This window comes from Crassostrea angulata, chromosome 2 (genome assembly GCF_025612915.1).
Source record: "Crassostrea angulata isolate pt1a10 chromosome 2, ASM2561291v2, whole genome shotgun sequence".
NCBI lineage: Eukaryota > Metazoa > Mollusca > Bivalvia > Ostreida > Ostreidae > Magallana > Magallana angulata.
The window spans coordinates 39,344,356-39,361,678 of NC_069112.1; the positions used below are offsets into that span (position 1 = coordinate 39,344,356).

At 33.5% G+C, this 17,323-nt stretch overlaps 1 protein-coding gene across 1 annotated transcript in view; it reads right to left on the bottom strand.

Moving 5' to 3' along the window:
- Positions 1 to 17,323, bottom strand: part of LOC128174316 (uncharacterized) — a 147,842-nt gene that overhangs the window by 63,673 nt on the left and 66,846 nt on the right. The window contains exon 11 of the mRNA XM_052839891.1: positions 5,148 to 5,288. Coding sequence (XP_052695851.1) covers positions 5,148 to 5,288 — 141 coding nt within the window. The remainder of the gene's footprint in view (positions 1 to 5,147; positions 5,289 to 17,323) is intronic.

Consider the following 17,323-nt stretch of genomic DNA (forward strand, 5'->3'; position numbering starts at 1 on the left):
AAACTTCGACCCCCCATTGTGGCCCCACCCTACACCCGGGGGTCAATAATTTCACAACTTTGAATCTACACTACCTGAGGATGCTTCCACACAAATTTCAGCTTTCCTGGCTGATTAGTTTTTGAGAAGAAGATTTTTAAAGATTTACTCTATATATTCCTATGTGAAAGTTCGACCCCCCATTGTGGCCCCGCCCTACCCCCGGGGGTCATGAATTTCACAACTTTGAATCTACACTACCTGAGGATGCTTCCACACAAGTTTCAGCTGTCCTGGCTGTCTGGTTTTTGAGAAGAAGATTTTTGAAAATTTCTCGAAATTTTTCATTAATTTCTAATTATCTCCCTTTGAAAATGTGTGTGGCCCTTGATTTTCACAAATTAAAATCCCCTTTGCCTAAGGATGATTTGTGCCAAGTTTGGTTGAAATTGGCCTAGTAGTTCTTGAGAAGATGTTGAAAATGTGAAAAGTTTACGGACAGACGGACGGACGGACAGACGGACAGATGGACGACAGACAAAATGTGATCAGAATAGCTCACTTGAGCTTTCAGCTCAGGTGAGCTAAAAAACTCAAAATTATAACAGAATTATCAATATAGCAAGACCAAAAAATGCAGTTTTAACAAATAAAAACAATCCTTAAAAAAAGAAAATAACTTTGTTTAAAAACACAAAGCCAAAAAAGCACATGTGAAAATTCATCATTTAAATTGACATGTAACTATTGATTGTATTATATGAATTACTGGTATATTGTTAGAACAAATTGATAAACGGTAATAAACAGGCAAGCATAGGTATGTATTATTATATTTTTGATCTTGATACCTTTCAAAAACATTGTTCATCTACTGCACATACATCCCAATATGAAAGAACATATGATTAATATGTTCACAGATTTGAATGATTTGAATAGCTGTGAATTTCATCGTAGTTGCTGGGTTTGATAATAGCAAGTTCTGTGTATTGTCGCGATGTTTCACTAGGTCCATCTGTAATCAAGACAATATTTATTAATATTTTTTTTTTTAATTATTTATATTCATTCACCATCTATAATGTTTTTTATGTAAATTAATAACAAGTATTATTTCATAATTAAAAATCATTTGTTATTACATGTAGTTACATGTATTCATATTTTTGTTATCTCATTAATTTGGCTAAATATGAATTCTACTTAAAAATATTTACACTGAATATAATTTAAGCTCTGTTAAAATGATTATAATACACATTTTAAAGGTTAACGAATTTTCATTTAGATCGAGTTAAAAAAATTCAGTGCTTTTTTTTTTCTTGTTTTTTTTTTTTGCTTATTGCAGTATTATTTTTGTTTCATTTGTGTTGGTTTTCTCTGCGTTCCTAAGACAAACAATTTTATTGCAATTAATCGAGACAAAATTATTTAAATTATAGGAAAAATATATTCTTTTAACAATTGTTATCATATTTATCCTAATGAAAGATATTCAAAATAAATGATGGTTCATATAATTCAAAAATAAGCAAAAAACTTAGAAAAAAGTTAAGTATATGAACTTATGCTTAATGTTTCTGAATTAGGTAAACCTAATGCATTTGCTCATCATTCTATTAAGGATATCTCATTTTCTTTTTGATTTATATCATCTACATAGCTTCAAATGTATTTTTCATTAATATATATTTCAAAGCAACTTCAAATGACAGATAAAATTTACAAATGGTTGGTACATGTATGACAAACGTATCATTCTATCAAAACACATTTTGTCTAAATTTGTAGACAGTTCGTCAAGGAAAGGAGTTAATAGATATCGTCCCATATAACATAACTCATCTTTTAAGAAGGATGAGGGAAATACGGGTTGGATATAATGTAATATTATTAACTAAACCTAACCTTTTGAAACAAGAACTCATTAGAGTTGGTGTTTTGAAATATTTACTAATGAAACTTTACCTGAAGGAACTTGAAGTGTTGCTCTTATTTTCCTTTTCCACAATATAACATGTATTATACTTCCACCGAAAATAATTACAACTGAGACAACAACACCAACGACAATAGGCATGTTGTCACCATACGACTGGCGATTTAACCTCTCTGAATCAAAAAGTACATATTAACTCTCAACGTTCGTTATTATATTTATTTTAATATACACCGGTGAACATGAATTTATGAATATCGATACTTAAAAAGTTAACATGTGAATTCATTATAGCATTAATTGATTAAGGCAATATGATCTGTATTTTCTATAATATTTTTTTGTTGCAAAAACCTGCTTGTATTATATGTCTGCATTTAACTTGAACTATTATGATGAATAAGATTAGAACAAATCATGAATTTTTTTAATAAGCAATATTTCTCTTCTAAGGAATTCATAGCAAATCATTTTTTGTATAGGAGGACTATAATTCAAATTTGTTCTAATTAAGGCTTTTTAACGCCTTTTCCCACAAAAAAGTTGATAACGGAAATTTAAAAGCCATGATATTTTTTTGTCTTTTAACTAGAAGATAACATTTTCTTAAAAATAAATTCAACATGAAAATTGCAGCTCATATTGCTTTAAGATTATTAAAAGGAGGTTTTTGTCAATATACCTAAACCACAGACTAGGCCACTCCATCCTCGTTTACAGCCTTCGGTGCATATTCCCAGAACTGGATCACAAGATTCGTTTCCAGAACAGTAGATGTCACACCGGTTGATGCAGTCTAATCCAAAGAACCCAGGCGGACATGCTGTGGAAATCATCACATACGGGTAATGACTTTTATTTTCGGGATTTCTATTTCATGCTTATATGAGTTGAGAATTGAAATAAGTCAAGTCAACGATTTTCGGGTTTCAAATTGTCTAATTAATATGGTTTATGTATTTATAATCAGCAGAGCTATAAAAAAAGTACAAACTTTCGTTACAATAGTCCCCTTTATATCCGTGTAAACATCCGTTCAAGCACTTTCCGTTGACGTGATTGCAGTGATCGGTTTGTAAACAGTGCCCACATTTTCTACTGCATTCGGCTCCAAAGTATCCGTTATCGCACACTTGAAAAGCATCTGTAAAATAAATATGAATATTTAAGTGAAACACGTGTTTTTCTCAAGAACGTCGAAGGTATCTACAAAGGAAAGTTACATAATAAATAACATTTATTTGTGATATATAATGATTGAGTAATCTTAATTGAAACCTTATTTGAAGATCGTAATTAAACTTAGATTTAACTTAAATTAGACAAGAATATACACAGGTGACCGATCAAAATTTAGCCAACAGAAAAGAAATTGAGGTTTATACATAGACTTTGAAAAGAACTGCAATGGCATTCACATCTGACTTTGGTTTACACTACGCACAATTTTTTTACAAGCAGTCTCTCCGTAAATTATTTTAACAAGAGGCCCGATGAGCCACATCGCTTACCTGAACAACAATGACTTTAAATGGACGCTCAGATGATCTGGAGCCATACGGCCTCTCGATTGAATAACAAAGAATAAATATTGTAAAGTATTCGAATTTTACATTTATTTTTGCATACACTTTAAGTTTGACATTGTAGCTTTATTGGGTACCATTTTTAATGAAAATAAGAAAACCATATTCAATATATATAACTAAACATATGGTAGGGTTACAGTGTTTACTTCCAGCACCAAGATGCAAAATAAATTTCAATAGTTATTGTATTTTAGTGAAAAAAAATCTTAAAAATTTGAAAAATAAAATTGTACCGCAATGCGCTTTATTCCGCAAGTTAAAGACATTCAAAAATGTAATTGGGCGTCCCTTTTATAAAACTTCTGCGACTTTTATAACCTTACTCACTTGATTAGTGAATACACTCGAATGAAAAATGTTCTCACGTGACATGTTAAAGAGTCATTATAATCAATGTATTGAAAAGCAAATCACTTTATTTTACTAAGGTCGACCCTTTATGTTTTTTTCTTTATTCAAAAACAACAAATTGCTACAAGAGAATGATTTTTCGCTGTAATATTTTCTTAGGAACAGCAAAAATGCCTTTTTCTCCGAAACAAAATGTGTAAGAAGTATTGAAACTGTTTTAAACGGACCTTGATTATTTGCTTTTGTCTGAAAAACTATCAAAATTGATGAAAAATTCATATAATTCATAGTATTAAAAAGGGGCCCCAGAAAGTAATTACCGTATAATATCCTTTAATTGTTTTCTACAAGTACTTGTATTGAACGTTAAGCAAGACATTTCTAATAATCAACCAAAATTTCAGCGTCAATGGTAGAATTAGAATCAAGATACAGAGCTCACAATTTTGCTAGGTTTCAGTCATATTTTATTCTAAAGAGTTTATTACGTTCATCTTAAGAGTTTAACTTGGTATTTCCTATTATAATGCATTTAAAATATAAATGGAATTGCCTCATATCTGTGGACAAACACACAATCATGAGCAATGTTTTATATCTTGCTTATAATTCGAAGCTTAAGATTCAAATAACATTAGTAAACACAAGAAACATGCACCGAACAAATCAAGAGTACAATTCATGTTTCAAAATGAATCATACATTATACCTACATATTTCCGTTAGTTAACTCGAAAAAATGCTGAGAGTCTCAACAAAACGTATTGCATTAATCATCCACTACGCAAAAGGTACTGCCTAATTACCGATAGAATTAATTAATGTTTTTAGTTCTTTGTTAATACATCGGATTTTGCTGATTTTTCGTGGTAAACAGTCTACTGTCTGATTTACCGAAGTCCCTGTTCGATTTGATACGTAACATTTACAAAATAAATACGATAGTTTCCAAGATTATAATCATAAATAATGAAAAATGAAACGAAAATCAAAACAAGCTAACACCATCGTCATATGTAAAAGCTGTCAACGTATTTAACTATTTAACCGCAGTAACTGTTTACTTCACAATATCCGCAACAATGTATCTTGCATGTTTCAAAGATTCCCTTCGCATGCGAACTGTTGCACAACAAACAAATTCAGATTCAGATTGACCCGTTTATCATACGTCCAATATGCCTAATATGCCTAATTTTATACAGATAGAAACTAGTTTGTTTTTTATAGATAATAATTCTAATGTAATGTTATATCGGTTTACTAAAAAATTATAAAATTCTTACGTTGGTCACAATTGCTTCCTGTCCATCCTTGTTGACACCCTAAAGTACATTCACCTGTAAACCTGTCACATGCACTGGCAAAGAGACAGTTAACGCTGCATTTCTCTCTACAGTTTCTACCATAGAAGCCTGTGTCACATTCTAAAAGTATTCTTTAAAACTTAATTTCACGGTATCAATCTTTATTTTAAAAAAAAAAAATCAATAAATAAATAAATAAAATAACTGAACATTACATGATGCATTTCACTTGATAAATTAAAATTTGAATTACATAAAGATTTTTTTTTCAAAACCAACGAGTTCATTTTTCAGGTTTGTATTCAGTATAGTTTTTGATATTATAAAAAAATATATTCTTGTAAGAAAACAACTTCCAACTTACTATTTACTGTATTGATTCATTCAATTTTGTATATAAACACTAAATTGTAGGGATATTAAACAAATTTTTACCAGTCCATAGAAGATAAAATGGTATAAAAGAAATACTTTCATTACTTTAAAAATCGGACTGATTAAAAAAAATAGATGCCGTCATTTAACAGTAATACCCGCACCAAGTGTTTGACCCTAAATAACACTGTTTTGTACCAGTTTATGTAAAAATGAAGGTCACATGCAAGTTCCGGTAATATATTTAAAAAATATAATTTTCAGAAAGGATGAGATCCCTTACCATATGAAAATACACATGAGCGGCACTTTATGTACAATTTTGAATTGAACTGTTTGCATGTGAATTTTAAGTTAACCAATAATCTTAACATTTCATGTCATAGAAAGTATAATGGTCTATATTTTTATTACAAACACAATTTAATTATCCCCCTCTCTTCTGCGTTTGTCAGATTTAGATTTGCTTCTGTGTGCCTATATGAACACCATCGTGCGCACGTATTTAAAAAAGGCGTGGGAGTGAGTGGTCTAGACCCTCCCCTATGACAATTCATCATATCAATAGTAAAATAACCAAAATTACACATCGTACCCTAATTCCCTCACAGACATGTAAACGCTCTAACCCATTGCGCTTCACTGTTAGGTAACATTATTGAGGGGGGGGGGGGGGATTGAGGGGATATTATATTTAAAGTATTCCGTTTCCAACGGAAGACCTTATTGTTATTCTTCAGATTATTTTTCTTCTTTTTTTCTTAACAATTTTTGTGCACGCAATATCTCAGATATTGCTTGACCGATTTGCACGAAATTTTTAGATCTTACTGCCTATGTTCTGAACCTTTTCGGAATTTTTTTGGTTGATAACGTCATTTCTGTTCTTGAAATATTGGCATTTTAAGGATTTTTAGGGGGTTGGTTTGTCCAAGAGTGATCTCATAAACTACATACGATATCGATTTCAAAATTTCAGGCATGATGGACAAAAGATTGTATGCACAAAAGCTTTCATGTTTGTCTAGCACAAGAAGCGCCGGGGCTCGATAGGGCTCGAAAATTGAGATAAAAAAGCGTTGTAATTTTGCTTGGATTTCTTAGTTTATCTCTTTTCTCGCAAATATTTTGTTAAGACATGTAGAAGAAAAAATATTTTAAGTTACAAGAGCTTTTGTTTTGCTGGCTTCTCAAATTAGGGACCTAGAACCCTTGAAAGATTTAATTTTATAACTCAAAAGCGGTTAAAATTTCGATATGGCTGTCGCTGCAAAAGTTGTTCATTATGATCTTATCAATGTTGCAACAATAATATTTTTTTCGGGTATTGCGTAATAGGAGTGTAAAAAGCTAGACTTGTTACCGTGTATTTGCGTTTTATTTGGCAAATAAACGGAGTATTTGTGGGTATAACTGTCATAAAGGGTATCAGATTACATACAGAAAGTGTTTAAACATTTCGTTATGTTCTAGTGAAACACATTATGGACAAAAGAATTGCTTCTGTGCAATGCATTTGAGTCGCATTTAAAATCTAGCTGAATTCCGAGCTTTGTTTGTGGACAATTACGTATTCGATCCCTTGCCTGCGGCGGCATGACTATTTAAAAGAACAAAAATAGAGCAGTGTACATTTGTTCATTAATAGTTTTGACGTTTACATATTTTAACTCAACTAACTTAAATTCAAACTAATTAAATGGGGGCTAGGGGGGGGGGGGGGCTTATCCCCCCCCCCACTTTTTTTGCAAAGTTAGACCTAACCATTAGGCACATAGCATCAGAGAGGGTTCAGCCCCCCCCCCCCCCCCCCCCCCCCACACACACACACACACACACACTTTTTGTCGCAGTAAACAGAATTGTTCCTAAATTTACATTGAAACGATTAAAATATTGAGAAGTTGGAGTCATAGGTATATTTCCCCCCCCCCCCCACCCCCACCCCCAACCCACGGAGTAGGAATTTCATGATTTGGAAAATTTTTGGTAGGTAACAATTTTTGTGGAACTATAGAAAACTCCCCCTCCCCCCTCCACGGATTAGGATTTTCATGACTTTGCGCTTGTTAAGATTTCTGAGGATTAGTCTAGCCCCCCCCCCCCCCACTTTCAATTTGCTTCCGACGCCAGTGACCTTTGAACCATTGTTAGGTAGAGCATTAATAGTCTAAATATTTCTCTTTAAAATTTATGCATTTTTATTCAAGGTTCTGAACCATGTCATCCAAACTTAGACCATACTCCTGTGTAACCTGTTGTAAGCGCGTAAAGACTAGTGAACGAAGACCGCTTTCTGGAAATAAAGCTCTTCGAAAATTTCTGTCCAAACGATTTGTGACTGACTTGAATGAAAGTGACGTAGTTTGTAATAAATGCAGGCAACTGTTTTACTATTCTCTGAAACAAGAATCCCAATACCAGGGACTCAATCCTAATTCTGACAAAGAAAATGTTGCCCCACTGGAAATACGTACGACACTTCCTATTCCGTCTACTGGATATCGACATGATGCTTGTGCAGTTTGTGAAAAGAAACCACGCAAACTTGTTGTCATTCCTGAACAGTCACGACTTGAGATGTTTGTACAACTTGGTGTGTTCATGAAAGAAGGTTCAAGATGTTGTCCTACACATATTCATGGCGGGCATATGACCTCAGAGGCGTTAAATCAAGGCGTGTCGGATAGAATTAGAAAATCAACGTCTTTCAGTGTTGAAGGCATGAACGATCTCCTCGACAGTCTCAGAAATTATGCAAAAAGAAATGCTTCTATTCGTCTGGATTTTGACAGCGAGGCCTCACTAACGTCAGAGGATTATCATAATCTTACAGGATTGACCCGAACCCAGTTTGATGATCTAATGGCTAATGTTTTGGAAATAAAGTCTTCAAAATCTAGAAGCATCCGCACTTGTGTTGCGATTTTGCTGATGAAATTGAGATGTGCCTTGGACAACAAGATGCTGGCTACCCTTTTTAATATGAAAAAATGGCAGGTGCGTTAATACATGTAATAATGTTCTTATTGATCATAAGTTGATTTGAGGAGGGGGGGGTATTTTGGACTTGCTAATCCCCCCTATAAACTTAATATATATATATATATATATATATATATATATATATATATATATATATATATATATATATATATATATATATATATATATATTTATATATAAAAAATATATACAATATATATATATATAGTCTCCAAATGAAAAAGACAACTTTTGATATGTATATTTTGTTGTTTTTATAGGTACGCAGAGCCGTTTCTTCAGCCAGACGTTCCCTTATGAGTGACTTTGTACCACATAATTTAGTTTTCGGACATATTTCCCGCGAGGACGTCATAGCCAAGCATACAAGGCCACTAGCACAGGAACTGTTTTCATCTGGTCTGGCGAACTCTATCCCAGCGTTGCTTGTTTTAGACGGGACGTACATATACATCCAGAAGTCCACCAATTTCAGCTTCTCCAGACGTTCCTTTAGCTTACATAAGCACAGGCCGCTTGTGAAACCCATGATGGTTGTCACAACATCTGGCTATATTGTGACCGTCCAAGGTCCATATCTGTCTGACTCCAAAAACAACGACGCCGGTATCCTTAACCATATGATTAAGAAAAATGCGGAAGAAATGAGGAGCTGGTTAAATGACGGTGACACGTTTATTGTTGATCGTGGCTTCAGGGACAGTGCTGATGTTTTATCTGATATTGGTATCCGGATGGAGATGCCATGTTTCCTTAGAGGTACAAAGCAACACACAACCGAGGAATCGAACAGTTCCAGGTTGATAACCAAGGTAGAATTTTTAATTGATTCAAAACATAAATATGTAAAATTAATTTGGTTCAAATTCATTATTAAATTATATGCGCTGTATATTCTGTGTATGTAAATGATGCATGATAATTTTTTTCATAATCTTTAAAAGGTGCGCTGGGTGGTGGAGTCAGCAAACGGCAGAATTAAGCGGTGGAAGTACCTTGACAGGACTGTGTCTAATACACAAATACCGTTCATAGGGGATTATGTCCGCATTGCCGCCGCTCTCTCTAACAAATACTGTCCTCCGTTAAGTTCTGGAGCAGCTGAAGATGATCAAGCAATTGCATCCAAAATGCTTTATCTGTCACAAAAAGGAAACGAGCTTCGAGAATTAGTGGAAAATGAGGGCTGGGACAGAAGATCTTCTCTGTGGAAAGCGATGGATGCCGATGATGTAGCCACCGACTTTCCCATTCTAACTGAAGAGGAAATCCGCAACATCACATTAGGAACTTACCAAGTTAAGATGGCTAAGGCCTACTCACACGAACATTTACAGGAAGATGGCGCATATGACATTCTCATAGCAGAAGATGTACAAAATATCATCGGCGCAAAGATTCAAAGTCGCCACGTTTCGGCCAAGAAATATCAGTGTTGGATACACCACCGTGAAGGAGCGATTCTTTCCTGGTACTGCAAATGCAAGGCAGGGTCCCGTGTAGTCGGATGCTGCGCGCATATTACAAGTGTTCTGTGGTACCTTGGATATGCACGACACCAGTCCACACCGGTGAAAGGAGTTCGTAACTGGGCGGACCACCTGGATGATGCAGCCCGTGTTGTTGATGAGTCAGACAGTGGATCAGAGAGTCCGAAGGAGGAATAAATGTTGAATGCACTTTTAAATTGTTCTTATTAAAATCAGTGTTAATCCTATTATCTTGATAAACGTGAATTGGTTTAAAGTTTTCCACTGCTATATCATTAAATGTTCTCCCTTTTTCCTTATCTTTCATGTTTTGTTATGTATATGAAATGAAAATGAACACATGAATATAGTTGACAAACAATATCAAACTGAATAATTATAATGATACAGTAGTTTTACCGGTAACGTTTATTTGCCAGTATCAAATGATTTGTAGAAAAATTACTGGAGAAAAATTGGGAGTTTTGTTTTAATGCCTACTAGGTAATTATAAGACGTAAATGCATAGTCTATCCGTGTGTGGAAATATTTAACATTGCACGATTATTTACCACATTTTTTTAAAGTTAAAAATGTAACCAAGATTTGAGATGCAGAGAAAACGAAAGTGTGAAAACCAGACTTAGTAAGCTTAATTAAAAAAAAAAAAACAAGTGCGTCATATGCATGGAGCCACAACAAGTAGATAATTAGTAATTGGAACCTATAATCATATCAAATGATAATTGAGCTTTGAATGAAATTACGACTTCCAAAATAACCACGTGTTGTTTGCCTTGTTCGGTTCAGTTCGATAGAAGTACGTATATTATATTGACCGGATATTGGCGGGGTATTGACGTTTCTGAAGTTTGATCAATCGCAACTTCTCGGGCCTTCCCGGCAGGCTCGGAAAAACACCTCGAATGTATTAACATTACCGGATGTTAGAATTTTATACAAAATGGAGTCGCTTCTCATTAAAATAAGTATCGGCTAGAAAGCCTTATAAGTCGCTTCTGTGTTATATTTTAGGGTAAATCATTTACTTTAATGAAGTCTAGCTTACATCTCAACAGATCGTAAAATGTGTTGTATTTATATCAAGTTTTATAAAAAGGGGGTTGTCATGGACGCCTAGGTAATACATTCGAGGTGTTTTTCCAAGCCTGCCGGAAAGGCCCGAGAAGTTGCGATTGAAGTTTGATACCACAATTTTGAAGAACAAAGAAACATGATTTTAACAACAAATTAAAACATTCGGATTATAATAGTCGTATGTAGACGAAACCGCCTACTGATTTGTTACAGGTTAAAAAGACTGTAGTGGGTTTTTTTTCTAATGAAAAAAATTAAAGTATCCGATGTAAATACATTCAATATGTCTCGGTAGTAAAATATAAACATATATTTTTGCAATAGATGAAATATTCTAACTGGAATATACGAAAAAATTAAGTATACAATAAGTAAATGAGAGAATTCGAAAGAGAGAGAGAGAGGGGGGGGGGCGTAAATAATCTAACTTTTGTTACTTGAATACGAGCGTTTTATGGTGCAGCATAAACTTTCATGTGTAAACAAGTCGACCTTTTCATTCTCCCTGGACATCAAGAATAATTATTCTAAATAGCGATAGAATTAACTTAAAAAAATTGTACGCACTATCATTTATTTTTGGATGATTGACGGTTACATAACGGAAATGAGATGCGTAATTGACGTCGTGTCATATAGAACGAACGTCAAAACTAACGTAATGAATTCTTAACACCGCCTTTTAGCACTAAATCCGTGTTGTTAAACATGATCAGATATAAACAAGTTATATATCATTAGAAAAAGAAAATTCTCAACTATGACTCGTATAAACCTCATTGTCTTTCAAGATTCGGCCAAATTCCGTCAATAACGTCCCTTGTTCTTTATTTGCCAATTTAACATTATATAGATGACATATGTAAGATTGTTTACTGATATTTTCATTTTATGTAAAATGAATAAAACAAATTTTTGAAGTGCTTTCGGTGACGACCGGAAGTTACGCCGAACAAAACAAAATAGTGTAAAAACATGTACATACATAGGTCTATCATCCCACAAAGTTTGATTGTTCAAGTCGTTACCGTTTGTGAGATCTCCAGGAATCAAGGTTTTTTGTCTCGGGACAGGAAACGGACAAACGGAAGTGCTCAATGTAAATTGTAATTATTATTTTTTTGTACTTGCCTTTTCAACTTAATTTTTCATCGACTTCACTACAAATATCAAAGGAAAACAGTTAAACTGATAAATAACTTTATTTGTTTGAACTCTTCCTGTGTGGACCGGAAGTGACGGAAGACAAAACGAAACCGGTTAAACACATCTTCAATCAAATGTCTATCATCCATGAAAGTGTTGTGCTTTGATCACTTATATTTTCTGAGATATCGTTTGTACAAAATGTGTTTCAAAGAAGCTACCTGAGATATTTGAGATATCTCACCGGAAGTAGATTTTTTTTGTTGAGTTAACATCGCATAGATAACTTATGCATAGATTTATACTTATATATTTATTTTATGGAAAAGGAATTTTATGCGAAAAAGTAGTTATTTTATAAGTGCTTCCGGTAACGACCGGAAGTTACGACGAACAAAACAAAATAGTTTAAACACATCTACAGCTATGGGTCTATCATCCCATAAAGTTTGGATGTTCAAGTCTTTACCGTTTTTGAGATCTCGTTGATACAAGCTTTTTAAATGCGGGACAGGAAACGGACGACCGGAAATGATTTTTGACAAAATGAAAAAATCGTCTCGAGATATTGTCATTCTCTTTCATTTTTGAAAATTTCACATAAATCTATCCGGCCATCTCTGAGAAATCTTGTGGACAAAAAAAGGGAAAAAAATAATAATAATAATAACTAGACTCTTGTTGCAAAAGCAACAAAAAGGTCTTCCGTTTTGATATAGAAGTATCAATTTAACTGTAAGACATTGCTTCTCTAACATAAATAAAAAATGGATACGAAAATTATTGTGAATGATAAAAATACCAAAATTGGGTGTACTTCCTGTGACGACCGGAAGTTACGCCGGATAAAACAAAATAGTGTTAACACATGTACATACATAGGTCTATCATCCCACAAAGTTTGGTTGTTCAAGTCGTTACTGTTTTTGAGATCTCGTCGAAATCAGGTTTTTGGTCTCTGGACAGGAAACGGGCAAACGGAAATGTTAAATTTAAATTGTATTCAATATTTCTTGTATACTTGCCTTTTATACATTATTTTTCATTTATCTAACTAAAATATATCAAAGGAAAACAGTTAAACTGATAGCCAGCTCTTTTTTTTAACTCTTCCGGTATGGACCGGAAGTGACGGAAGACAAAATGAAACCGGTTAAACACATCTTCAATCAAATGTCTATCAAAGTTTCGTGTCTTGATCGCTTATAGTTTCTGATATCTCGCGGGTACAAAATGTGTTTTAAAAAAGCTACCTGAGATAATTGAGATATCTCACCAGAAGTAGAAATTTTTTGTTGATATTACATCGCAGAGATTTCCTATGAATAGATTTATTCTTATATATTTATTCTATTGACAAAAAAATTGATGCGTAAAAAAAATATTTTTTAAGTGCTTCCGGTGACGACCGGAAGTTATGACGAACAAAACAAAAGTGTTTAAACACATCTACAGCTATAGGTCTATCATCCCACAAAGTTTGAATGTTTAAGTCTTTACCGTTTCTTAGATCTCGAGGTGACAAGCTTTTTGTCGCGGGACAGGAAACGGACGACCGGAAGTGAATTTAGAACATTTTAAATCAAAATCCTCTAGATCTTTTTATTTTCTGTCATTCCTGAAAATTTTATAAAAATCCATCAAGACATCTCTGAGAAATTCACGAGAGAAAAAGGGGAAAAAAATAATAATAATAATAATAATAAAAAGAAACATTACAATCACTATAAGGTCTTCCGTTGGAAACGGAAGACCTTAATAAAAAACATTACAATCACTATAAGGTCTTCCGTTGGAAACGGACGACCTTAATTAAGTATAATACGTTTATGTATCCTGATTTTCTCAAGCGTTACCTAACTAGGGTTTTTAGGGGCCAGAGGTAAAAAAGTTTAATCTTTTCTATCTTAATTGGAAGAAATGCAAGTATTTAAAAAAAGAACGTAAGAGAACTTATAAAAAGCATTACAGGAAAGCATTAGTACTCAACTCCTATTTCCAGATCATGTTTTGTTGTTGAAAATTAAAGTCGATGACGTCATTTTACCTTCTGAAAATCGGACGGAACACCTCCTCATTGCTCGCAAGTTATACTTTATTAAGGTCTTCCGTTTCCAACGGAAGACCTTATAGTGATTGTAATGTTTCTTTTTAAGGTCTTCCGTTTCCAACGGAAGACCTTATAGTGATTGTAATGTTTCTTTTTAAGGTCTTCCGTTTCCAACGGAAGACCTTATAGTGATTGTAATGTTTCTTTTTATTATTATTATTATTTTTTTTTTCCCCTTTTTCTCTCGTGAATTTCTCAGAGATGTCTTGATGGATTTTTATAAAATTTTCAGGAATGACAGAAAATAAAAAGATCTAGAGGATTTTAATTAAAAATGTTCTAAATTCACTTCCGGTCGTCCGTTTCCTGTCCCGCGACAAAAAGCTTGTCACCTCGAGATCTAAGAAACGGTAAAGACTTAAACATTCAAACTTTGTGGGATGATAGACCTATAGCTGTAGATGTGTTTAAACACTTTTGTTTTGTTCGTCATAACTTCCGGTCGTCACCAGAAGCACTTAAAAAATATTTTTTTTTACGCATCAATTTTTTTGTCAATAGAATAAATATATAAGAATAAATCTATTCATAGGAAATCTCTGCGATGTAATATCAACAAAAAAATTCTACTTCCGGTGAGATATCTCAATTATCTCAGGTAGCTTTTTTAAAACACATTTTGTACCCGCGAGATATCAGAAACTATAAGCGATCAAGACACGAAACTTTCATGGATGATAGACATTTGATTGAAGATGTGTTTAATCGGTTTCATTTTGTCTTCCGTCACTTCCGGTCCATACCGGAAGAGTTAAAAAAAAGAGCTGTCTATCAGTTTAACTGTTTTCCTTTGATATATTTTAGTTAGATAAATGAAAAATAATGTACAAAAGGCAAGTATACAAGAAATATTGAATACAATTTAAATTGAACACTTCTGTTTGCCCGTTTCCTGCCCAGAGACCAAAAACCTGATTTCGACGAGATCTCAAAAACAGTAACGACTTGAACAACCAAACTTTGTGGGATGATAGACCTATGTATGTACATGTGTTAACACTATTTTGTTTTATCCGGCGTAACTTCCGGTCGTCACAGGAAGTACACCCAATTTTGATATTTTTATCATTCACAATAATTTTCGTATCCATTTTTTATTTATGTTAGAGAAGCAATGTCTTACAGTTAAATTGATACTTCTATATCAAAACGGAAGACCTTTTTGTTGCTTTTGCAACAAGAGTCTAGTTATTCTTATTTTTTTCCCCGATTTTCTCAGAGATGACTGGATATATTTCCTTGAAATTTTCAGGAATGATAGGAAATGATAAACACTAGGGACGTTTTTTTCATTTTTTCAAAATCCATTTCCGGTCGTCCGTTTCCTGTCCCGCAACAAAAAACCTTGTCACCTCGAGATCTCAAAAATGGTAAAGACTTGAACAACCAAACTTTGTACGATAATAGACCTGTGTATGCAGATGTGTTTAAACACTTTTGTTTTGTTCGTCGTAACTTCCGGTCGTCACCGGAAGCACTTCAAAAATAGTTATTTCACGCAAAAAATTCATTTTCCACAAATTAATTATATCAGTATTAATCTACACATAAGTTATCTATGCAATGTTAAATCAACAAAAAAAATCTACATCCGGTGAGATATCTCAATCATCTCAGGTAGCTTTTTTAAAAACACATTTTGTACCCGCGAGATCTCAGAAACTATTAGTGATCAAGACACGAAACTTTCATGGATGATAGACATATGATTGAAGATGTGTTTAACTGATTTCATTTTGTTTTCCGTCACTTCCGGTCCACACAGGAAGAGTTGAAAAAAATCGAGCTGTTTATCAGTTTATCTGTTTTCCGTTGATAATTTTAGTTAGATAAATGAAAAATAATGTACAAAAGGCAAGTATACAAGAAATATTTAATACAATTTACATTGAGCACTTCCGTTTGTCCGTTTCCTGTCCCGAAACCAAAAACCTTATTTCGACGAAATCTCAAAAACGGAAACGACTTCAACAACCAAACTTTGTAGGATGATAGACCTATGTATGTACATGTGTTAACATTATTTTGTTTTATCCGGCGTAACTTCCGGTCGTCACAGGAAGTACACCAAATTTTGAATTTTTAGAAATATTTGGTTATTTAGCATTGAAGTAACATTTTAGCCATAGAAATACAAAAGGTCATCTACACATGGTAAAACAAAACCTCTACTTCCGGTGAGACATCTCAAATATCTCAGGTAGCCTTCTTTTATAAAAAACAAAGTAACCGCAAGATCTCAGAAACTGTGAGAGATTAAGGCACGAAGCTTAAATGAATGATGGACGTTTGATTGAACATGTGTTTAACGGGTTTCATTTGGTCGTACGTCACTTCCGGTTTTACTCGAAACGTTCAAGCAATATAACTTTTTTTATTAAATTCTTAATTTTTTTTTTAACATTTTACTCAATGTGATGAATAGTAACGTACCGTAGGTAAATGTACTAAAATATCTACTTTCCGTTTCTTAAATCACTTCTGTTTGTTCGTTTCCGGTCCCGAGACAAAAACCTTTTTTCCACCAGATATTACAACTACCCGGAAACAAAAACTTGAACATCCAAACTTTGAGGAAAGACAAAATGTATATATTATATCCATTTCCTGTTTACAAAATAACTGGAGATTTGTGCAGATTAATACATGAGGAACGGAAGACCTTTTTGTTGCTAAAGCAACAAGAGTCTAGTTATTATTAAGGTCTTCCGTTTTCCAACGGAAGACCTTATTGTTTTCGTTCGGTTTCTTTTTCCCTATTATTATTATTTTTTTTCTTACAAAATTTGTGCAGGCGATTTCTCAAAAGTTGCTCAGCCGATTTTCGTGAAACTTTCAGATCTAATAGATATTAATCCGAACTTAATATACATTTTTTTATTTTGATGACGTCATTTCCGTTCTTGAGAAAATGACGTTTTAACGATTTTCAGAGGGTCGGCTTGTCCAGG